The 24073-nt window shown below is 41.9% G+C and overlaps 2 protein-coding genes across 3 annotated transcripts in view; both read right to left on the minus strand.

Annotated features, from left to right (window-relative positions):
- Nucleotides 1-6061, minus strand: part of ANO2 (anoctamin 2) — a 321678-nt gene extending 315617 nt beyond the window's left edge. The window contains exons 1-4 of the mRNA XM_025210200.1: nt 5964-6061; nt 3863-3973; nt 1735-1877; nt 346-505 (exon numbers count right to left, since the gene is read on the minus strand). Of these exons, the coding sequence (XP_025065985.1) occupies nt 346-505; nt 1735-1767 (193 nt within the window). The 5' untranslated portion in view covers nt 1768-1877; nt 3863-3973; nt 5964-6061. The remainder of the gene's footprint in view (nt 1-345; nt 506-1734; nt 1878-3862; nt 3974-5963) is intronic.
- A 2948-nt stretch (nt 6062-9009) lies between these two features.
- VWF (von Willebrand factor) overlaps nt 9010-24073 on the minus strand; it is a 204098-nt gene continuing 189034 nt past the window's right edge. For both annotated transcript variants that reach the window (XM_006028763.3, XM_006028762.3), the window contains exons 49-52: nt 23245-23373; nt 21806-21845; nt 12346-12443; nt 9010-9354 (exon numbers count right to left, since the gene is read on the minus strand). In XM_006028763.3, coding sequence (XP_006028825.1) covers nt 9169-9354; nt 12346-12443; nt 21806-21845; nt 23245-23373 — 453 coding nt within the window. In that variant the 3' untranslated portion in view covers nt 9010-9168. The remainder of the gene's footprint in view (nt 9355-12345; nt 12444-21805; nt 21846-23244; nt 23374-24073) is intronic.

Raw genomic sequence — 24073 nt, forward strand, 5'->3', positions numbered from 1 at the left:
ATGCTCCCCCAGTATTAGGAAGCACCAGTCACCCATGCTTACTGCTCATGTTCCTCTGAAAATGGTATTGTTCTCCCACTTAAATCTGTGATCACTACAGCCAATGTCCAGCACGAAGCATTACCCAGTAACTAGATTTCTCATGCACATCATAGCTATCTAGTGACTTACATTTTAAAGTTGCAGGAAGAAAATAAATCTTGTGAAAAGATGTTTCCAGACCTCCTGTATAGAGCATGGAGTGCAATTACTGCTGGGAACAACATTTAAAATGTTCCTCTGCCCTCCACTTTCTCATCATCATTATAGACAAGTGTTAGCAGTGAAGTCCAATGGAAAACTTACCATGTGCTGGTGCTTCCATGTTGCAGTGAGGACTTTGGCTGGAAGTTGCATCCGGGCTAGTGGGACGTGGCTGTGTTGATGGTGGGCACAATCTGCTTCCAGTTCTGCACTGGCTTAATTGATGAGCAGCACCAGCAGCTATTTCCATCCCTGCTTGAGCCTGATTTAAGCAAACCATCAACTGAAGCTAGTTAGCCAGACCTTCTCTTTCAATAATCCCCATCACAGAAGGAGAGGGGAGAAGAAACTACCCACGCCCAGAGACCCTATGGCACCTCTCTGCTGGAATTCCAGCATCTCTTCCTCACACTTCATAAAGAATCAATAAGTCATGCAGCAACAGGCATATTTGGTCAAACACTGGCAGCCAGCAGGCAAAAAAAGCCCCCAAATAAACCACATTAAAGGTATCTCAGTCAAAATCAGCTCTGCCCCAGGGGCCAGTGATGCAAGGGTTAGACAGCCCCAGACTTTGGTTTTCCCCCTGACTGCAAAGAGTTTCAGTCTGTGAGTCTTTACAGTGTTGCTACCTGGTAGGAGTTAAGTGTAGAAACCTTTTTATAAGGCTGCGCCTCAACTGCTCATGTTACCCTGCTGCCCGGATGCTGCATACTCATTCCTGCATAAAATATTCAAGGGATTATCTTGTAATCTACTGTATAGTCAGACTGGGCAAAGAGTCCCGTTTAGCCTTCAACCTTGAGGCTTAAGCAATATTTCAGGGACAGGTGTTGTTGCCAACTTAAAGTTTTCTTAAGCAAGATTTTTTATTTGAAAATGAAAAGACTGAGGAGATAAAACCAGTTCCGACTGAAGCCCTACATCTATCTTCTTCTTCTGCTGGCTGCTTGAAATCTCACACTACAGCTTCTTCTCCCTTTGGAAGGGAGAAAAGGAACAGCTGTGTGAGCAACATGAGATTTACATAAAAAGCTGAATTAAATTACTAAGTATTGGGTAGGGCTTAGCACAAGGAAGTGGAGCATGACACGCAGTGCGCTCTATAGTATCGGGTACAGCAAAGAAAGATGTCTCCACTGTTTATACAGAGATGCCCGAAGTAACTTTCAATGAACAAGCTGGGATACTGGTGGCAATGTAGTCAAAGCAGGAGAATCTCAATGCAGGGTGCAATACCTTCCTTAGAAGCTGGGTACATATTTGGGCCTGTGTTTGAGCTCTGTGCTGCTATAGCTACCGAGCTCAGCCCAGGTATATATGAACACTGCTATAAACAAACCCACATTAAAATATTGGCTTCTTCTGAGCAGTTAGGAACCAGGATAGAACATTAGAAAATATAACTATGGGAGATGGGCATCACAGACATGATTGCTTTAATGGGGAAGGGTTTAGGTACACTAAGATCCTGTGTGCGCGCATTCTTACCAGAACACCTGTTCGTGTGATGGATGCAGACATGGTCAGCCCAGTTTGATCTCTGAACTCTTTTTTTCAGACTGCTGCCCTGGTTCAAGCACAGTATTAAACACTTTCCACATCAAGGAATAGCAGGGTATGCCTCAGTCAGACTAAAAGAAATAAGATTAAACATCTTACCTATAGAATTGATCCCATTTTAGCTATATTAAAGAAGTTGTGCCTAATTTTGCTGTCTTCCCATTAATGCAACTCTAGTGATGTTACCAGAACAGCTCCTGATTAAGTGAAATGGAAAGTAGAATTCAGAGAACCTAAAGATTACAGCAAATAAACACTAGTTAGGCTTCTGTTGTTCACTGTGTGACATTGACTATTCTATAATGCTGGACAAATCATTTATCTTTTCTGCACCTCAATTTACTAGTCTTTGAAAGAAGGTAAGTAATGCCTAAAATTCTTCATATGTGTCTTGCAAAGCTCAAACCATTAAGGTTTGTAGAGTTCTTTAAGATTCATGGTTAGAAACACAAATCATTCTTTCTTAACATTAGAGATGATAGAAAAAGGTACAGATTTTTTTTCCCCCATTAATTTAATTTTTGCTCAAACTATTTGACCCATTCTGTTGAATCCCTTGTTTGGAAAGGAAAGGTACCATCTAATACTTCCAGGGTGATATGTCAGCAAGATTCAGTGCTATCAAAATATCACATTTGTTCAGAGCATTAGTGGCAAGTGGAAATTGTGTTCTCCTAAAATGTTTTTCAAAAATGAATGCCTTCCAATTTTGGACCTGGGACAGACAGTGTCCAAAAAAAATGGAGGGAATCACTTTCAGGTTAAAGCTAATATCAGGACTCTTGGACTCTCAAGACTCTTGGTAGCAGGCAAAAGATGCTCCCAAGTTGCTTTATAAGTAATTTGAGGCAAAGGCTGTCCTTTTGTTCTGTCTACACAGAGCAAGTACAATGGTGTTCTGGTCCAGCACTAGGACTTTGTGGCACTGCCGCAGTAGAAGTAATGACAAGCATATAATACAGTAACATTTCAGAGAAACCCTCCTCATTTTCACAACAGTTCCACCGTAACTATTTGCTAGGCCTGCTGGGTCCAGTTCTACAACCCTGACCAGACATAAGAGCTTGATTCTCAGTTCCTCTGCAAGCTGTTAACACCTGTACAATGCGGGTGCACATTGCTACCAAATCAGAATGGCAGCTTTTTACACCCAGTTGGGTCAGCATGCTAGAGAATCAGATTCATGATGCTGAGAGTTGTAAGGGCAGAGAGAATTCAAAAGCTCTATCTATACATGCTTTTGAAGCCCTCCAGAAGGCACCACACCAAGAAGTATGCTTTGCCCACCTAGTCTTGCTTTGCATGGGGCAAACAAAAGGATGAGGCAGCAAAGCCACTCTGAGGGCATCCCCTCTTGTCATTCTCAAACTCACTGGAAGTGTATCTTGAGAGCAGCTCTCAGGGGAGTTCATTGCTTTGTATCCCAGTTTGGTGCATATGGAGTGGGAGGTGGTGAGTTGAGTGTCTTGGCAGCACCCTCCAGAGCAGTGCAGAAGTGGTCTACACATACCCCAAATGAGGCAGAACCTTGAATGGCTGTTTTATCTTGGGCTTCTACAACCAACTATCTAACCTAATAGTAAACCTGCTAAAGTGAACACCTTGCATTTTTATATTTTATTGACTGAGGTCTGGGGATTTCAATATAATACTTCATGGGATTTATTTTTGTTATCAGCATTGTATTGTACAATGCAATACCAAATTGTATTGTAAAGAAAGCCTAAGGCATATAAAGGTAATACTTGGTCTTAATTTTAAAGGCTATATGGGAATATCACTTCAGGTCTTAATGTGGATCCATGTTGGCATAGGGGTTCTTTTTTCATGGTTTCAGATTAAATGGCTCCTATACCACCAGAGTGCTAGTCCATTACAACTATGCTAGCACAGGTAAAACAAGCCTTAGAGAGAAAGGGCATATGTAATATGCCCCATTGGTGACATGACGGTAAACAATACCCCACTGAATTAGATGAAGAGAGTCAATCTTTTTAGATGATTTTTTTTGCCATAAGAATATCATACCTGATGGTCATTGTGTTTCCCAACATACCTGGGGATGGTGTTAGCTGATAACACAGAGCCTCTGACAAGTAATGCCATTATACCAGATTGTGTTTCACCGGCTGGAGAGGTGTGGGGCTTAGAAGGCTGTAAAAGTTAACTGAGAGATTACGTGCTTTTAATTATTAAGAAGTTATATAAAACTTCTCCCCAAATCCATTTAATGTTCCTGTAATCTATCTTCTCATCTGTGGCAGGTTCACCAATCTAATACCAGGCTGCTGAAGCACAGGGGTGAGTTCTGCATAGGTTACTGAGATGCACTAAAAAGTACTTTAAATAACCAACAGCTTTTACAAAAGGTATTCACAAAATTAAAATGTTGATATTCCCTTAAAAGCCAAAGTTTCCTAGGGGTTTCACCAGGGGCATTGGGCTTCCCTATAAAAGAGCTATGCAGCTGAATGAGAGAAGCTCTTTTATTAAGTGCCTTAACACACTGCTGCTTTTTGCATTTGAACCACCCTCTTAAGCAGACACCTGCTTACAAGCCTGAGACAAAGTCACTGGGAGTGCACTGATCAAGATAAACTGGGATACAATATAAAGGGAATGGGGCAGATAGATAGATAGATAGATCTATTTGAGTACTTCCCCAAATTAAGCTCCGACTCCTGAGTTTCATCCCATATATATAGCCCTGGGATGAGACTCAGGAGATAGACCTTAATTTTGAGAAGTACTCAGATAGATTTATCTATCTATCTATCTAAGCATCCTCTTTGTGCCCCATTCCCCTTGTATTTTATCCCAGTTTATCTTGATCAGTGCACTCCCAGTGACTTCATCTCAGGCCTGTAAGCAGGTGTCTGCTTAACAGAGGGTTGTTCAAATGCAAAACACAGCAGTGCGTTAAGGTAGTTAATGAAAAACCTTTTCTCATTTAGCTGCTTAGTTCTTTTATAGGGAAGCCCAGTACCCCTAGTGAAACCCCTAGGAAACTTTGGCTATATTTGAGGCGCTGCAAACTACACACAGTGCACATGAAAAGATTCTTTATGCTGCATATTTGCTGCATAGAGCCCAAATTAGATACCAGGAAATCTTGGTATCTAAAAAAAAAAAAAAAAGCAGAGTGGCACACGTGACTGCAACTTGGGCTGCCCAAAACTGGAGCCTGGCTGGCCAGACCCACACTCCAGCTGCCACCCAGGCTCTGCGTGCCCAGATTGCCACAACTGAAGCCCCAGAAGGCTCCCAGGACCCCAGGTAAGGCTGCTGGGGCTAACCCAGGTGTTGGTCCCATCCTCTCCTACCCCACCTGGGGCAATTTGCCATTGGCCACAGCGCATGTGCAGGGGTGTTACCCAGGGACAAGTAGCAGTGGCACAACTATGTGCTGCTGCTATTTGTCCCCAGGGAAATGCACGTTCCTGTTCATCTGGACATTCCCAAAAAAGTTAACCTGCAAAACGAAGTTAACATTATGCCCCCTTTTTCTCCCCTTTGTCACTTTTTGACTATTTAGATGATAGGGTCTTCAGGGCAGAACTCTCTTTCACAAGATGTATGTGGAACACCTAGCCTTCACCTTGCTCAGGTCACAGAGGAGTTCCCATATAATAACCTAGTAAAAAATAACCTGTATCTTGTAAAGCAAAAGATTAATAAGGAAAACAAATTCTCATCAATTTTACTACACAATGCCACTTTTTTTTCAAACTCCTGATATAGATGATGAAGCATAGAACATGCAATCATAGTTAAGGATAGTCAGATAATACAAGTCAGATTCTTCAGCCTGTGTAAATTAACAGACCCATTGATCTCAGAAGAGTTGCACTGATTTACACCAGCTGTGAATTTAGCTTTAAATGCATACAAGCAAGTGGTTTTCTAATGAGTGACTTCTACCTTCGTAGAGCAAATATGGCTCTGGTTTGTAGTCCTGTTACAGTCCAGTATTTTTTTGCCCAAACAAGTCTTGAAAGGTAGACATTTTGACCAGACTTCTCACTAAGTGAGATACAAAGGTTGGAAAGGGGGAACTGTTATCTTCTTATTTTACTGGACAGCTCTTGGGTTCTTGTATAATAAAACTGAACACAATCCACCACAGCCCCTGGCAAATTATACAGATCTGTACATACCTCCCCCTTCACGACCTCCAGAAAACAGTGGCACGGTCTCCTCTGCCCTGTGGATATCCCTGCATGTCCTTCCTACTCTGATAAGCTGGTGGCTGACTCATTCAATTATCTGATTAGGAGGCACATCCACAGCCATCCAACCTTAAGCAGGGAATCCTGTCAGCTTTCACATGCTAAGAAGGGAGAGGAGCACTGAGACCTTTGATAAAATAACAAGGCAAGACTCCACAAAACATGTGCAGCCAGAATCTATTCCACCAATTAGGTGCGTAGGTGGAGGTACAAACCAAAGTGCAATTCAATTCCTCCCTGCTCAAGTACCTGAGAACTATTAAAGGGTTGCACTTTTGTAACATAATGTCATCTTACCTTTATGACTGAGTCACAAAAAGCAGCAAGGAAGTGGACCAACCCACTTTTTATATTAACAGTTTTTCAGGGACTCAAACAGGGTGGACTAAAATTGCACTAAGGTGCCAACATCCATCTATGTGCCTAATAGCTGAAATAGAATCCAGCTCTTTGATAAAATCAGCATTTGCCCCTAAACCACTATTACATGAGAAAAAGTGTGAGCCTTTCCTCAAGGTACAATTTTTACATGGATAAATCCATTTTTACCAGTATTTAAGTCTTATTCCCAGTAACGGCAACAAAACCAAGCTAGCTACAACTTTATGGCTGGTTATATCAGAGCTCTCATGACTAATGCAACAAGAGCTAAATTCATGGTACTTGATCCAAGTGCAGCTGAGGATTTTTTCCCTCCATAGGACATTCAACTCATTCAACTCAAGTGTCCTCCAAAGTAAACAGCAGAGAGCTTCTGTCATGTGCTCAGTGTAGTAAGAGCTAAGCTGTCTATACTCTTTCTGACATAGGGATACCCAACTTGTGGTATAGCTCCCAGGCCTTGGGTATAACCTGCTTCATTGGAGAAGCAGCAGCTCCCAAACTGAGTCTGCTGTTGACTGATTGCGGCTTTGATCCACTTTCCATCCTGCTTGGCATGTTGGTGGAACTACTGAGGCTCAGCACAAACCCCCACCTGAGCTTTTACCTTTGACACAGATTATGTCTACACTTCACAGTGCAGAGCTGCATGGAGAGACCCAAACTAGCTCAAGCTCCTGGAATCAGTAGAGCTGCATTAATAACAAGGGCATTCTGCGTGTGCTAATGTACCCTACTGAGATGACAGCCCATCAGTGTAGGCCATGGGATAAGCTGAGGGGCAGTGGGAAAGTGAACCAGATGTTCAAAGAAGGGTCCAAGGAGAGCATGCGTGTGGGGGTGGGATTTTGAATCCCCCCTGAGTCTGACTATACTTGCAGCATCACTTCTGAATGTTCAGGGCTGGGACTATGTAAGGAAGGAAACAAGTTAGGAGTTGGTTTCTGCATTTTTTCCAAAGAAGCCAGGGACAAGGAGGTCTTTGCCATGATGGGCATACATTAGGGCTGTGGGAAGCTTCGGTAGCCGATTTGATTCGGAGGAGATTTGGCCTGATTTGGCACCCAAATCTCTGAATCTGAATCAAATTGAATAAGGAGACTCATTAATAGGTCTGAATCAATTCAGAGATTCAGCCATACACTATAAAGGCAGCAATCCTTGACAATGCTGGACAGGACACAGCTGCCTCCACCTGGTAAGTCTGTTGTGGTGGGCTGAGTGGGGAGAGAAGGGGCATGAGGGGGTGCAGATGAATGCCCCCACAGCGAGGGTGGGGAGGCGTGGGACTCGGGGAAGGGGGCTTCTGCCACTGCACCCTGCCACGCACTGCCAAATCAGGGAGCTGCTCTTCTGGTGGTTCCTCTGATGGCTCTTGCCACAGGTCCAGGAGGGCATGGGAGTGGGAGCGGGCATGTGCCCCCAGATCTGCATAGGGTGGGCTGGGCCAGGCTGTGCTCCTGGAGGCTAGCCCTAGCCACCTGCCACAGGGACAGGTGGAGCCAGGCCTGCACTCCAGGTAGCTAGCCACAGCCACAGTCTGGAGCACAGCCCAGGCTCCGCTCGCCCCGCAGAGTGCAGTGGAGTGGGGACTATAGGGGGACTGCAGCCAACCTACAATTCCCCATAGCCCCTGCCATGGGCCCCACCCCTCTCTGGGTGCACACACCTGCCCCCATGCCCTGCTGCTGCTCGCCCAGCCGGGGCAGAGCAGGGCGAAGCTGCGACTTGTCTGGGAGGTGCAGGGAGGCTGGAGCAGCTTCCGCTGCTGTACACCACTTGTCTGAGGCAGCGCAGTGGCACTGTCCCATGCCTCCCCGCCTCAGCTGGGTGAGCGGTGGGAGCGCATAGCCCCCGCTCCCAGCACTTTCTGCTACTTATCCAGAGTGCAGCCCAGCCCAGCCCACCCCATGCAGGGGGAGCACTGGTGCACCCCTGACCAGCTGCGCTCGCCACTTAGGCGATGGGCAGAGGAGGCAGGCAGGAGTGCTGGGGCCCCCCGGAAGCACTGGCCAGTTGCTCCAGCTGCTCCCAGAAGCAGCTGCAGCCACTCCCGGAAGCAGCTGTAGCAATTGGCTACAACGATCAGCCATCATGGGATTGGCTGTGGGGGTCCCCCCAGGCAGCGAGATCACCACCCCCACCCCCCCAGGCAGCGAGATCAGCCATGGGGGACCCCTCCAGTCAGTGGGACTGGTCGCAGTGCGGGGGCACATGCCAGTGGTGGGACACTGACCAGGCCCTCATCCCCCTGTTTTACTTGTGGCAGGTTAGGGTGTTCTCTGTGTCTTTGGGCAATATGCTTTCTAGTTGTGCAACAGGAATGTTTGTGGTTTTAGCAACGGGTCAGGCACACACTTTTACAGTATGGTTTAGAAAGGGATGATCCTGCCTTGAGCAAATGTTGAACTAGATGACTTCCTGAGGACCCTTCCATCCCTACTTATCTATGATTTTATGATGGAGTTACTTTTCAGCAACACTACATTTATGTTGAACATAGTTAATTTAGGATTAAATGAGTAATGACATTTGAAAAAAAGGACAGTTGGAAGATTTCTCACCAGGATTCAGAAAGTAAAAGAGGCCAAAATGCTAGTAAATAAGCTTTACTTTTATTGCTTGGTATGTTGATACAGTGAGTGCAGTGGTTGTATCAATATAAAAAAAGCCACTTAAATGAGAATTGCTGGGTAAATTCCCATTTGTCACGAAAATTAAGGTTAAATGAGTATGCTTCTGGACAGATCCACTATGTGCATTTACGGGCCAGGCAGTCACATGCCAATGCAGATGATACTGCATGCTGCACCACCGTGCCATTGACACAGAGAAGAGGGACTTCCACCACCTCTGTGTGAGTAGCTGTACAACAGCTACACTGATCTTCCCACCGATCCAGCTGAGTGGTATATTTGGTACTGCTTTGACATTTGCCCTGAAAGGGAAATAAATGACAGTATGAATCTGGTCAAACTATTCAAAGTCAGTTGAGTAATTTTCAAGGTCCAGATTCTGAACCCAGTTACACCCAGGCAACCACATTAAAGTTGATGGAAGTTTTGGCCTGGAGTTCAGCATTTGTTTGGACACACGAAATACGAGATGAAGAGCAATCAAATATATTATTCTAAGGTCTTATAACTCCAGTAACATATCTATACCCATGAGAAACTGCTATCCAAAAAGAATCAATGTCACACAAACAAATAGCTTCAATAAGATTATCCTAGAAGACTTTTAATATTGTGGTAAACTTCCTGGGCCCAGGTACCACCAGAAAATGCTAACAGGAAGCACTGTTTAAAGTTTAAAGCACTTTTGAAAGTTTGTATACAAAAGTTTTTTCAGTTGGATCTAATAAAGTATTGTGGGGAGAAGTCACATGGGCAATAGGATCTTAACATCCCTTTCAGGCATATCTAGGAGTTCTTTATTTCCTGTCCTATGTATATTCATTATCCCTATTGTATCTTCTCATGTCATTCTCCTTAAACTCTTTAGTGGGATTTTTTCCTACCACACACTTCCAGTTTTTCTATATCTGTTCTCTAACACAGTAACTCAGACTATACACGTAACTCAAGCCGGGCAAAACTTGTTCTTGATAGAAAATGGGGTTTTCAATTAAATAAAAATTTGCAAAGTCTACTTTCTTGAAAAGTTTTTTGAATAGTAAATGGTAAATTAAAAACTGGTGTTCAGAGTTGGGATTTTAACCACAAATTCCAGTTTTCTTTGCCAAGTTTTGACTTTTTGTCAAAATTAAGAAAATGTCAAAAAAAGTTAAAATTAAAAACAACTCTAATTTTTTCCTACAAAAATTATATTTTCTATCAATATTTTCTAGGGAAATAACATTTTCCAACCACTTCTAAAAGCATACAGTACTTGACTTTACCAGTGCTGCACAAAGAGGAGTAATGTTTTTTTATCTTGATTTAGTACAATTACCTCTACGTGCCTTGACTGCAATCAACTAAACATACTGGAGAAAGCAACACAACAAATGTCTCACTTTGATTTCTCATTGATACTCCACATCTTATTGTATTTTATCCTTATCAGATTCATTCTGTTACTTTGCCTATTTCTCTACAAGTTGCATCAGCCCAATCATTTGTACATTAGTTATCCATATTCATTATTCTAACTATTTGCAGTGTGTAAAAACAAAATAAAGAGGAGAAAATGATGAACCCAGTAGTCCTTACTTTGGTTTTATTCAATCCTTACTTGAAAAAAACAAACAAACAAAACATGCATACCACTCCCTTCAGGAAGGGGTAAGATTTCAGGATTTGGACAATTTACATCATGCTTTTTGTGCTATGGTATCCCAAACTGTTTCACAGGTGGTATGCATGTGTGTTAAAATTGCTCAGTAACTCCTTGATGCAGTAATTTCTGAGAAGGAACATAACAGACACTGTCTCTCATAACATTATTTAACAGCTTTTAGGAGGGGACCTAAGACTTAATCTTAATTCAAACAGCATTGGGAAGCTGGAATTGGTAAAATGGTGTCTCAGAAATTGATACATTTTTCTAAATTAAAATCTCTACTCTTAGGAAAATTGCCATTGACCCTTTCCTAAACTAGGGTTGGCAAGCCGGTCAATTGATCAGCCAAGTATTATCAATTAAGCGGTCAGCTGACTGCATATTTTTGACTGGTCAAAGATTATAGCAGTTTTACAAAAGAAAACCTACAAACTTTGTGCTTTGTCTATGTATTATTTGGACCTATTAGCAATTTTTTTTTACAATTTTTAACTGAAATTTGACCAGTCAATGGACCGAACATTATCTGACTGGTCAAATACCCAACCCTATCTTAGATACAACTGGCACTTAGTTTGTGGAGACAAAGGATATTGCAACAATTTTCTTATTTTGGAGACAGGTAGGTACTGGACAGGAATTTTGCACTATGGGAACATCCTCCCCTAAAGCAGAGTATAGCCAGAAGACCAACTGGAAGCCTACCATCTAGGAAATGATGGCAAATGCAATCTCAATGCATTCAACTCCCAAACTTTTCCAGCTTGTCATGGAAAGGAGAAAGACCCTTATTTATCTACCACAATAGTCAAAGAAATGATAGGGTGCTAAAGAAAACTGCCTCACCCATTAACCTCATGGGATTTAAGGAAATAATTTCAAGCATAACAAAAAACAGAATGAGGAATTATTCTGGTGAAACCAGCCTGGGAACAGAGTTTCTCAGTTACTTCCTAGAGCTGTCTATCAAAGAGCAAAGGAGACATCTGGAAAGAATGTTATGCTCCTGTTTCAAATCGAGTTTGTTATATTATATGAAGTGACTGATGAATAGGAAAATTCCATAGCATTGTGCTTTTGTTCAAATTATGGAAATACATGAGACATATAGTATAGTGCATGGGCTAAGGGAGAAGTCATGTCCGATATTGCAAAGCCCATTTTTTAAAACCTGCATACCTAAATGTTAGATGTTTAAATACAGTTGTTTAGGAACTGATGTATCGGCTTAGAAGTCTAAAAAGGGTTATAATGTGCCTAACCTCAGATACCCAGCTTTGAAAGCTGGGCCCAATATTAAGAGTGAAATTCATTCATATGCAGGAGATTCTAGCATAGCCCCTGGGACCCTGTATGTTTTTCAAGGAGCATGGGGAAGCAATAGTATGACTGAAGCCTTTATGCTTTCTCTGTGTTGTAAACGTGGCTTCTATATCAGCTTGAGGAAGGAAAAATATATTGCAGAAATGAGTTCAAATTCACATAACTTCAGTTGTCCCGGTCTGTAATGGTAACTGGAACAGGGACACGGACAGAAGTGGGTGTCCCATTCTGTAGGATGGAATGGAAACCACTGAGAAGCAAAAGGCTCCCCCCCAACCCCTCAGGTGGAAGGAGGGATAAAAGGAAAATAATTTTTTCTTACCTCACAATGGGAAATCAGTACTTCATTTTCAAGCAGGCAATCATTGATATTTATATGTTTTAGCCTAGAAACAAATGGTCTGCATTCTGCTTCTATACCTACCAAATAAAGAAAAAAGGCAATTAAATCCATTTGTAAATGTTGCCAGTGGTTTTAGATGCATCTTTGTTCTTTTTTAAATCTCTGAACACTACTTGGTACTTATTACACCCAAATACATATAGCCATCACAAGAGCTCTAGGAAAACAATGATGTGTGCTTCCCTGGGGCAAATAACAGTGATGTGTGAATATCTAATACTTCAGCTTTAAAAGTCTAATGAATAACACTGAGTTCCTGTGTTAAAATTAAAGCAGCCAAATGGAAAGAAATGACAATAAAACAATCCTTTTTATGATGGGTGACATTTTAAGGCCCTGTGACTGTCCTTCACCTACAACATATTTAGCCCTGATGTAAGAAAGTCCAGTTCCAGTGGGTATCAGTAGAGTTGCATTGTGTTACACTAGAAATTAATTTTGACTTGAAATCTGCCCTTATCTGTCTCTTGCTGTATTGCATAGTTTTGAAATCAGTGTCTTATTTTTCCCTTTAATAGGATTTGTGCTGGAAAATCTCCTGTTAACAAATAAAACAGGATGCTTTCTAATGGCATCTGAGGACCACACTATTCCATCGAGAGTATCCATTGAGATCATATTGACGAGGATTATTTCTAAGTATGTGTGTACATGTGGGTATGTACATGAGTGCATGTGTTTACTACAACAGTTTTCTCTAGAGGCTCCCGAGTGTAAGATTCAGGCAATATAGTGCAGGAAAGGATCACACTGATATAAATACTTTATTATCTATTCAGTCCGAGTATTACCAGATGCAATTACAGTGAGTATTTGTAGAGTAATACTCCATAACATCACAATTGTTATAAATCAACCCTCTCCTGCAAAGACATTCAGAACAGACTGGCAGACCTTTATTAGAAATGTGCACTTTATAGACAAGTGCTAGATTTTGCATGAAGATAAGTGGGTTACATTCTGCATTCCCACTACTTAGAGTGACAGCCTGAGCCAATTGTCATCAGTAGAAGTTTTGCCATTGTCAGTACGGTCAGGATTTCAAACTAGTACACACTGCTTGGTGCTCCTGGTTATATCAGTGGAGGAAGTTCTCATTGCCCTCTCTATCTGCTGAGGAATCCACACACGTCACAGCTGTTCCTGACTTGCAGCATGTATTTGTAAGTTGGAGGCTGGTTGGTTCTGGGAGGAACCAGAGCAGTGCTTTTGGTTATTCCCCCAATATATGGCACATATGCCTCATATGTGTCATAGCAACAAGGTAGCTGTACTGCTGCTCCATGGACTTGACAGGGTGCTGTTCCTCTCATGCCTGTTTGTGGACAGAAGCCTACTGTATAGTAGGCTTCATGACTTGACCCACAGGACAGATGCTCTCCCAAACACGAACCAATTCAAATGTCATGCCAGAATACCATATCTTGGTCCACACTCTATCAGTGGCCTGCATAGGCATAGCAAACACCTGTTGTTTGTTTCTTTATTTTCAGTGTTAACACGGACCATCACCATGTGTACAGATGAATTTACTTTACTTAATTCTAGCTAGCAACTGAATCTTCTATGACTGGCAGATAACCTGTTATTCAGAGCTCAAGGCTGTCTTTTTGCCAATATATCCTTGTTTCATTTTCTGAAACTTCCCACTATCATTCAGAGCACACAGGAGTCATCTGAGTGAATGCACAATTGGCCAAATAAACACACGTGTTTTCAAGATATGAATCTTCCCAGCAGCTAAAGCAGCTGTCAGTACCTTTTCCAAGGTACTGTTGGCAGACCTATTGACTTTCTGCCTTTCCAGGGCTTCACATTTCACCTGAAAATACTCCATGAGCTTGAAAAGTGCTTTTGGCTGCAGGGCTGGAAGTGCCACTTCACTTTTAAAGTTTTCATCACTTCATTGGATAAAACTTGTCCAAGTAGAATGAAGACATGGGCAGTCACAATAGTAGACACAAATCCCATTTCAAAATAACTGTCATCAGCATCTCATCCTACCCTCCCGATTTCTTTGCTCCTGACTGATAAACCAATTACATTTTTTATTTCATTTTCACAAGCCACAACCCCTCCATAGACCTCAGGTCACATGTACATAACTTGATGCAACATGCATAGTCAAGGTAAAAAAACAAAAAAGCATAAGGAGCAGAAACCTAACTTTGCATCTTTCAGAAATAGGGATGTGGGGTGGAAAAGATCATCCTCTATAAAGAACCAAATACTTGACTAACACCAGCGCCTTGTCACACACACACTAGCAAAAGTCCAGGAAAAATAATGAGCCCTGAGGTCCCAAAGGTCAGACCCTGCTGAAACAACCATGGAGGAAGGACAAAAGTAGACGGTCTCCAGCACTAAGACTATTCAGTCATGGGCTCCTTTACTGTCTAAAGTTAGGACACATTAACGCTAGCATATGAGCTAATTCAGCAGCTGTGGGATGATTCTGACTCCGCTGAGAAATACAATGGTTTCCTAGATGTCCCAGCGCATACAAGCCCTGAGAGAAGCAGTCAGCCTCCAGAACTGAACTTTGAACTGGAGACAATTGGTTCTTTGAATAGATACAAAAAGCGGAAAGATATAAACACTCTCGAGGCATGGAAAGGTTATGGCACCGATACATCAATCTTTACAGTCATGAAAAACTGATTACTTCATTATCTAAGATTAAATAACTGTTACATTACTCTGTTTTTAGGGCAACTGCGCCAAGTCCAAACATTCCATATACATTATATAGCAGACTGCATGTGCATAATGCAGGCCTTGATAGATTGTTAGGCCACTGGAGATAATTAAATAAAAGAATGGAATAAAAAGAAAGAAAGGCATGTACCCAAAAAAGATTATATTTGCTAGGCTCAGAGCTGCCAATCTGAAGAAAATCTGTGAAAGCGTGATAAAGCTCCTTTAGAAATGCTGGGTGTGGGCCTCTGTTGGAGAAGTGACAAGAGCGGCAGAGAGAGAGAATGTGGCTTTCAAGTAAATATATTATGATAGCTGAAGGCTTAACATATGTATATTGCATTTAAATCTCTCTGAAAGACAGGTGATCACCAGTGATAAAACCCCTTTAGAAAGTGCAAGAGAGTTCATGAAAATGCTGCTCTAAGGTTAATGCAGTGGGGGTGAAAGAAGGCTTCTGTACACTGCATTTGCCAGAAATGCTAAAAATAGCCCCTTGTCCTAGGACACGGTGGTGAAGGCCCCCATCCTCTCACCCCCCGCCCCCATCCTCCCCATGGACATTGCCTGCCCCCCAATCCCTCCTGTAGACCTTGCCGCCACCCAATACCCCTGTGGACTCTGCCTGCCCCACCCAAATCCCTCCATGGACCCCCTGATCTCCCCCCCTCACAGTGTCTGCTTGTCCCCTGCACTAGTCCCACCCCATCCCAACTTACCTTAGGTCAAGGGGCTATTTTTAACTCAATCTAACCTCCCCTTAACCTCCCCAAATTTCTGTATGCAGTCATTGTTCCATTGCAGAGATTGAGGTTGGCATCATAATGACTAACTGGTAAGGTTATACTTAGTAAGTTTGAGTCAGTAGTGTGTTTTGGGAGCAGGAGTGGGTGGTTGAAGATGGTGTGCTTCATTCTAAGCAAAAAACTGAGGCAGCTTTCATTTTTCTTCACTTTAACCTATCCCCCCATCCACAAGATCTCATGAGTCTCTATTCTTATTCCCATGCATGACAGGTAAAGAATCCCTTTAAATCGCATGAGTCAGTACACATGCTCATTTGGCTAAAGGATTCATGGCAGAGTGACAAGGGGGTAGTCCTTGCTTTAGTCACTGTTGTGGCTGCAGTGTAGACATACCTAAGCAAACATTTTAAGCTGTCTGGCTCAAATACTGAGAGCAACAATACATGGCAGCCAAAATCTCAGTGCAGGCTGCCAAACCCACCCAAGAAGTTGGATAAATACTCTGTGTTGCTGAATCTATGCTGCTCAGAGTACCTCATCTGGCTAGTTTAAAGCTACCTTGGGTACATTTATGCTACAATGCACTGACTCCAGCATTAAACCCAGCACTGGTTCCTGCCCCCAAGATTAACAATCATTTCCAAGATTGCTTTTTCCAGACTAGGAGTAGGTGACTCCCTGCATGGTGATACTAGACAGAACAGGTGGTGTTTCGTTAGGGTATGTTTACTTTGCACTATATAGGATACAGATAATGAACAAGGTCTACACAAGCTAGTGTGAATACTGAAAGTGGTCCAGCTGTGGGAACACAGATTTCTTCCCTGTTTCTCAGTCTAGGTATACCCTCATGATTAGGTGTTTTATAATGAGGGAAGACTACCAGGGTTTCTGTGTGCAAAGTGCCCTCAGACAATAATCCTTGTCTAATCATTACAAAAGGTCTCCCATCTCTTCTCTAGCAAGAGAAGCCCTGCACTCCAAAACCAGAGGCTTTGGAAATATGCTCAGATTGTGTCAATTTGGAAAACAAATGGCCACACTGGAGGTTTACACACAGGCCTCCCATATGGGAGTAAACAGCATGGTTTGCTTTACTTTACATTGTAGGCACAAAGATAATTACTGGATAATAAGTTTGGTTCAGCTTTGGGACATACTGGCTCCTGCCTGATGAGGGGCTCATGGTAGTGGTGAATCTGTCTGCACTGGAACACAGCACCTATAAGCTTTGCCCGACCTTGGAGCCCAGAGCTGGCCAGGGCTGCACCAAAAGTAGGTAGCACAGTATAAGTATAGGTGGTGGCAAGACCAGTGTGTCCAGTGGGCACACAGATTTCAGCTCTTCCCTCTGCAGCCTCTGGATAATACTCTTTTGCAGCTCCAATCTGAATTTAAAATAGTCTTCTCCAAACAGAATTCAGTCGGAGCAAGGGACTGTAAGGACAAACACCACTTCGCCTTCCCTCAGTGTGGGCTCATTTTTAGAGAGAATAGCCCCTCGTGGCACAAGAAGGTACAGTTTTCACCACCTGTAATGGATATTGTTTGGAAGTGAATGTTTTCCTTGTAACTGTCCTTATAGCACCCACTATATTCTCTCATTTAATGAATTACAGTCCCTTGTGAATCTTTTAACTAGAATGTTGAAATCTGTTTGATGTAAGGGTTAATAGACAGGTTTGCACATTAAATTTTTTTCTTGGAGCCTGGTAGATAAAAAGCCCTCTTCACTGAATTACCAGAGGGAGCCATTCAATGATAGTCAAGTATCTTGATACCTTTCTGACTTTTCTTTTTTTAAACTGGAACTCACTGATATATAGACAGACAATGGTAGGAAACACTCTTGGAGTTAACTTCCCCAAAGTAGGGTATTGTTACAGCAATTACTGTGCCTGTGTTGTGATGGTCTGCTGTGCCTGCTATCTTTTATTTATTAGCACTTGAATAGAATTAAAAAGAGAGAGCACACAGAGGGCAGACAAGGTGTTGACATTTTAACCTTAAAAGGGAGTGCATTTTAATTTGAAAACCTGCGCTAAATTCAGAATTACTCCCTGAGGGACTTGAAGAGCTTCAAACTGAAAGCCTGCATGTTCCCCAAAATATTCAAAGATTAGTGTGGGAATAAGGGCTCAATCTGGCAACCTTTATTCTTGCAAACTGAATTCCCACCTGGAGTCACTCACCTGAAATTTGTGTGAGAGGATCCACTACACCCATGCCTAAGGGCCTGCCCCTTAACTATTTACTTTGGGATGAAGTGAAGCTATTCACTATAAATACACATTTGTTAAATATTTCCTTCCATTTTTCATCACTAAATTATTTGTGAACAAGCAGGATTTCTACAAGTGTATTATAGAATCATAGAAAAATAGGGCTGGAGGTCATCTGATCCAACTCCCTGCTTTGTCCAAGCGATCCCAGACAAACATTTGTCTAACTTGCTCTTAAAAAACATTCAAGGATAGAGATTCCTCCACCCCTGCCCCAGGGATTCTTTCTAGTGCTTAGTCACTCGTAGAGTTAAAATGTTCTTCCTAATATCCAACCTATATTTGCTTGGTGCAATTAAAGACTTCTACTTCTTGACCTGTTACCTGCACTCACAGAGATGAGTCTCTCATCATGTCCTTTCATGTATTAAAGCACTTATCCAATCCCCTTCAGTTTTCTCTTCTCTGAATTAAAATATCCCAATTCTTCTAAGCTTCTATTTTTTTTTTTAAATAAGGTCATCTTTTTTACACCTCTAATCATTTTTGTTGCTCCCCACTGGACTCTTTCTATTTTGACCATATCTTTCTTGCAGAACCCCAAACTGGACAGAGAGTGTAGCAGAAAGCCCCCTTTGTACATTTTCCTTCCAGACATGGATATAACAGAAGCCCCTTCTTGCCTGCAACTTGCCTCCCCCCCTCCCCACCATTTTGTGCATTCTTTTTCCAAGTACTGGCAGAGAGCTAGCACACTCATTGCATGGGTGTGGCAAGACTCAGAGCCAGCCAGAAAGCTGAAGTGGCTTTCTGTAGGAGAAACCTAGAAACTATGTCTACATATCAATTAAGCTCAGTGTCACTAAAAAAAACCCAAAATAACTAAAATATCCACTGCAAAGACTGTAAATATATCCTGTGCTAACCTAACCCACTTACTGTCCCCAGTAGCCTTTGATCCTCACTACCTCACATTGAATTTTTATATATTTCTCACAGTGCAATATCATATTTCATTTGTCATCTGTACCATGGCATTGTGTGTTTCATATTTTATACTTTTAAACTCCTAAGGAATGTACTCCCTGTAGAATGAAGTTACACATTGGACCATTGTTAAACCTGCATTGAAATTGTAATTGTAAAGTGATAAATCTGTTGAGTGAATGCAAGTGAATGATGATCATCAGTAGACAACAGCCTAGCCAAAGGAACTCCATTTTAAGTTAATCAAGCTAAAGAACCGATTCCTGGAACTTGAGCACTCACACTATGGACTATTCCTCTAACCCACAACAATACAGCCATTAAGTCAATAAGTCAAGGGTGGACTCCTGAAACTTCAGGTACCAGCAGGCAGAGACCCCTGTGACTAACAGCTGTCAGGTACTACTACCCACGTGGGACAGCGCCCTCCAGACTGGGTAGCCAAGATGATGCTGGGGGATTACACAAGTCTGCCAGAAAGGAATGAGAGGCAGTGAAGCATGACCCTCAGTGGTGCCCTCTCATCCAGCACCTGACCTACCGAGATAGGAAGACAAGCAGGTGACCCCCTTCTGGAGAAGATATCACCTTGAAGGAAGCTGACCATCAACAGCAGACTACAGGGCCTTGGATAGGTAAATATACTGAAACCAGTGCTCACAATCACTACAGCAGCCACTACACACTATACTACATGGGTTTTAATGAGTGAGTGCATGTGTGTGTGCGCGCGTGTGCATGCTAAGGTGACCAGTACCACCCATAACTCAAAGTTTGCATTTATGATTTTATTGGTAACTTCATATCCCATCCAATAAACTATAATTTATTGTGATCCTGTGAGTTGGTCCTTTGTACCCAACAACAGTACACCAGGTGAAGCCACGCCCAAGCCAAAAAGAGGGAAGGCATCACCTGCTTCTACCTGAAAACAACATTCCTACTAATACCACCCAGAATGCTATTGGTGCTTTTTTTTTTTTTTTTTTTTTTTTTTACAGCAAGAGCACACTGTTGACTCAGATTCAGCTTGCAGTCCACCATATTCTCTAGGTCCTTTTCCATTGTACTGCAACCTTCTGAGTCATCATTCCCTATTCTGTATTTGTGCATACAGCCGTTCCATCTTAAGTGCAGGACTTGACATTTGTCCTTACTTAATTTTGTTTACTTAATTTCTGATTATTTCTCCAGTTTTCCAGGGTCATTCTGAATTCTAATCAGTGCTCTAAAGTGTCTGCAATTCCACCTACCTTGGTATCATCTGCAAGTTTGCTAACTGTGCACTCATTCCCATCTTCCAGACCATTAATGTTAAATAGCACCAGACCCAGAACATGCCCCTGGGGAACCTTATTTGGTATGTCCTTCCAATTATATATTGATCCATTGGTAACTACTCTTTTGAGCATGACAAACCAATCAATTATATATCCACCTTACAAAAATTTTGTTTAGACTTCATTTCCTTGACTTACTGATGAGAATTACATGGGGGACAGTGCCAAAAGCCTGGCTAAAATTGAGGTATATCACCATCCATTGCTCTCCCCTTCCTTATAACAAAGTCCATCACCTTATAATAAAAATAAATCAGGTTGGTCAAACATGACTTGCTCTTGACAAGTCCTCACTGGCTGTTCCTGATCACCTCATTAACCTCTACACAGCTAGAAATGAATTCCTTGATGACATTCCCCATGGTCCTTCAGGGCATTGAGGTCATATTGACTGGTCTGCAAGTCCCCAAATCCACTTTCTCCTCTAAGATGGGCACTATATTCACAGTCTTTTTCAGTCATCTAAAAACTCACGCAAACTCTAGGAGTTCTCAGAAAGAATAGCTAATGGCTCTGAAATTACCTCAGCCAAATCAGTACAGGCAACCCTCACTGAATGCTGTTTTGCTTAGTGCTATTTCACTATAACACTCATTTTAAACTGATACCCGATTTCACTTAGCACTCAGCAAGTTTTGTTATAACACTCGCGGTCACCATCTTGGGCCATCAAATACTTTTGGTTTCACTTAAAGCTCTTTTGGCTTAATGCTTGTTTTTTCAGAAACCAATTAACAGCACTAGGCGGGGGTTGCCTATACTCTAGGATAAAACTCATTGTTCTCTGCTGATTTGAAAACATCCAGTTTCTCAAAATAATCTCTAATTTGTCCTTTTGCTATACACTAAGATAATTACCTCTTCCCCTATCCTTGCCACCTGGTAGCTGACCTTATCTGTGAATACTGAAGTAAAAAATGCATTAAATATTTCAGCCTCCTCTGCATCATCCTTATTAGATTACTCTCTGCATTTATTAAGGGACTTAATCCTACCTTGGTCTTCCTCTTACTTCTGATATACTTGTAGAACAGGTTTGGGGGTTGTTTTTTGTTTTATTATTGTTGTCTTTTACATCCCCCTCTATACCTACGTCTCGGTATGTGCTGTGCCCTTCCTGAGTCTGTCCCTGCATGCCTGTGTGACACTGTAGGGAAGTGAGGGGTGGATGATGAAGGCACCATCTCTAGGCATCCACTTAAAGAGGATGCAAGAATAGCATCTCTGCCACCATTTCTTGCCCTCCCACCACCACTGCCACAGCCAGCCCGACCTCTGCCGCTCCTGGTAGCTATTCCTCTGAAAAAATGCAAAACATGGCTGTTCATATAGAAGTTTGCACACTATGAAGTTGCAAAAGAAAGATATCTGTAGCTTAAGTACTTACATGTTTCACAGCAGGTATTGTCAATTTTTGCAATTTTGCCCTAAGAGAGAACATATGTTTCAGTTTAGAGGCAAAAAATAGCTGCACACACGCACCCAAAAATATCCAAAGAATGACATTCCTTTTCTAAGTTACAAATTCTGTATTATGAGTGCAACAAAACTTTTTTTCCTATAATTTTGCTTCATTAAACTGAAAGAATATTTAAAAGCTGTGCATCTGTCCACATGGCCAACTGATATTACTCTTGGGGCATAATTATCACCTTGAATGCCATTAGCTACACAAACCAACTTTTATCACTCAAAGCCATAGCTCTCTTGTTTTCCTGAAAAATATTGTTCTTGCTTACTTAAAAGCAGACTTTTGAAATAAACTGACTTTTCCCAATACCCATTTTTCTGCAATATTAAAACCTTTGTAAAACCCGCTGCTTTTTCTCTGTTCTTGTATGGGCATAATTTCACCTATTTGCAGTTACTCATTCTTGATTTACACCAACATGACCAGGCATCATCCAGTCCATAACAATAATTATGATCATCAGCAGGCCATGATAACATGATGAAACAAAATGCTGAACTATTTAAACAGGTGTAACATTCAAAGACCTAGATTACTCCTGATTTTCTAAGTAATGCATGAAGATTTTCAGAACTCTTATCCACCTTTCATGTGTGTGACAAATCCACTTATAGTTGGGCTTATGTTCTTCCCACCCCGTGCAATGCTAGAAGAAATATTCACAGATAGACAAAACTCCTCAAAGGGGTCTGGATCAGCATGTGTTGGAGCAGCAAATGCTTCATCCTTTAAAAAAACACACTACCTGCACTCCACTTTCCAGCCCTGGATTGTTGCTGCAGAACTGGGGAGGGGAAAGGGGGTACTAACGTCTATCAATGCTATTAATCTATAGGTACTGCATTAAGGAAGTGCAAACACCAGGATAGTTCCCTGTGCAAGGAGGAGGACTAATGACATCTTTTTACCTCCTTCACACAATGTTGCTACAAGTGCCAGAATCTGCCTTTAGATTTCATGCACACATTTACATTAGTGAGCAGTGATGCTTAGAGACTGGAGATTCAGTTCAACTGAAACTCCAAAAGCTCAGATGCATATTCACAACTCCTTGCTCTGGGAGCTGGAGGGAAAATATCTTCTTTTAGGAATTGGCTGACTTTAAATGGGCTTTGCATTGGACCACAATTCCACATGAAACTGGGATAATGTGAAGCATGTGAAATTTATTAGATAACAAAGAAAATTAATTGGTTTTCTGAAACTAAGAGAAAATGCATATTCTGCTTAGCTGAGGCATCACATGGTATTTGGGGTTTCCCAACCCTACTGCACATATGATACTTATATACAGATCCATAAATAAGACAGAGATTACTAAGAAACGCACAAATTGGGCCCATTTAACTACTTACTCCTTCAGCCAAGCATCTCCTGGAATCAAATGGAGGGCAACCAGTGATTCTCTTTTCCCAGATAAATTCTTGTTTTTCATTCACTTTGCAGACATGACTGTCACAGCCATCTTGCATTGTCTCATTTGGCTGTAAAGATTTAAGAGTTGTTAGCTTAAGCACAAAAATCACCCCTAGGAGATCAACATTTTTAGGGAGCTATAAAACGCAACTGTATTACTCATTTATTCTTTAACTGAATGGCAATTCAATTAATACGCCTCTATAGTGAAAGTAATGTTAGAATCATTGTGCTGATAAACCCATTACTCCTGGTTTTCCTATCCGTTCCCTTGTTCTAGAATGATTTCTGATTGCTTAATACCTTTCAGCAGGAAACAAGATTTTAGTTTTTTTTCAGTAAAATATTAGATGCTGGTCCAAATACTAGGAGTTTCAAAGAACTTTAAGTAGTATGAATCTGGTGTTTTGCGCTAAATCCACCCCCAAACACAAACAAGACAGGAACAAATTAATATCCAATACAACACAAGGAATAACGTCCATAAGGTGATGGAGAGTAGATTCAGGCTAGATATCAGGAGGCACTACTTCACTGTCAGGGTGGCTAGGATCTGGAACCAACTTCCAAAGGAAGTGGTTCCTGCTCCTACCCTGGGGGTCTTTAAAAGGAGGCTAGATAGACACCTTGCTGGGGTCGTTTGACCCCAGTACACTTTCCTGCCATGGCAGGGGGTCGGACTTGATGATCTGCTCAGGTCCCTTCCGACCCTACCAACTATGAAACAACACACAAATACAAAAAAAAATACAAAAAAAACTTTTGCTG

This window comes from Alligator sinensis, unplaced genomic scaffold, assembly GCF_000455745.1.
Source record: "Alligator sinensis unplaced genomic scaffold, ASM45574v1 scaffold35_1, whole genome shotgun sequence".
In the NCBI taxonomy this organism is placed as follows: Eukaryota; Metazoa; Chordata; order Crocodylia; family Alligatoridae; genus Alligator; species Alligator sinensis.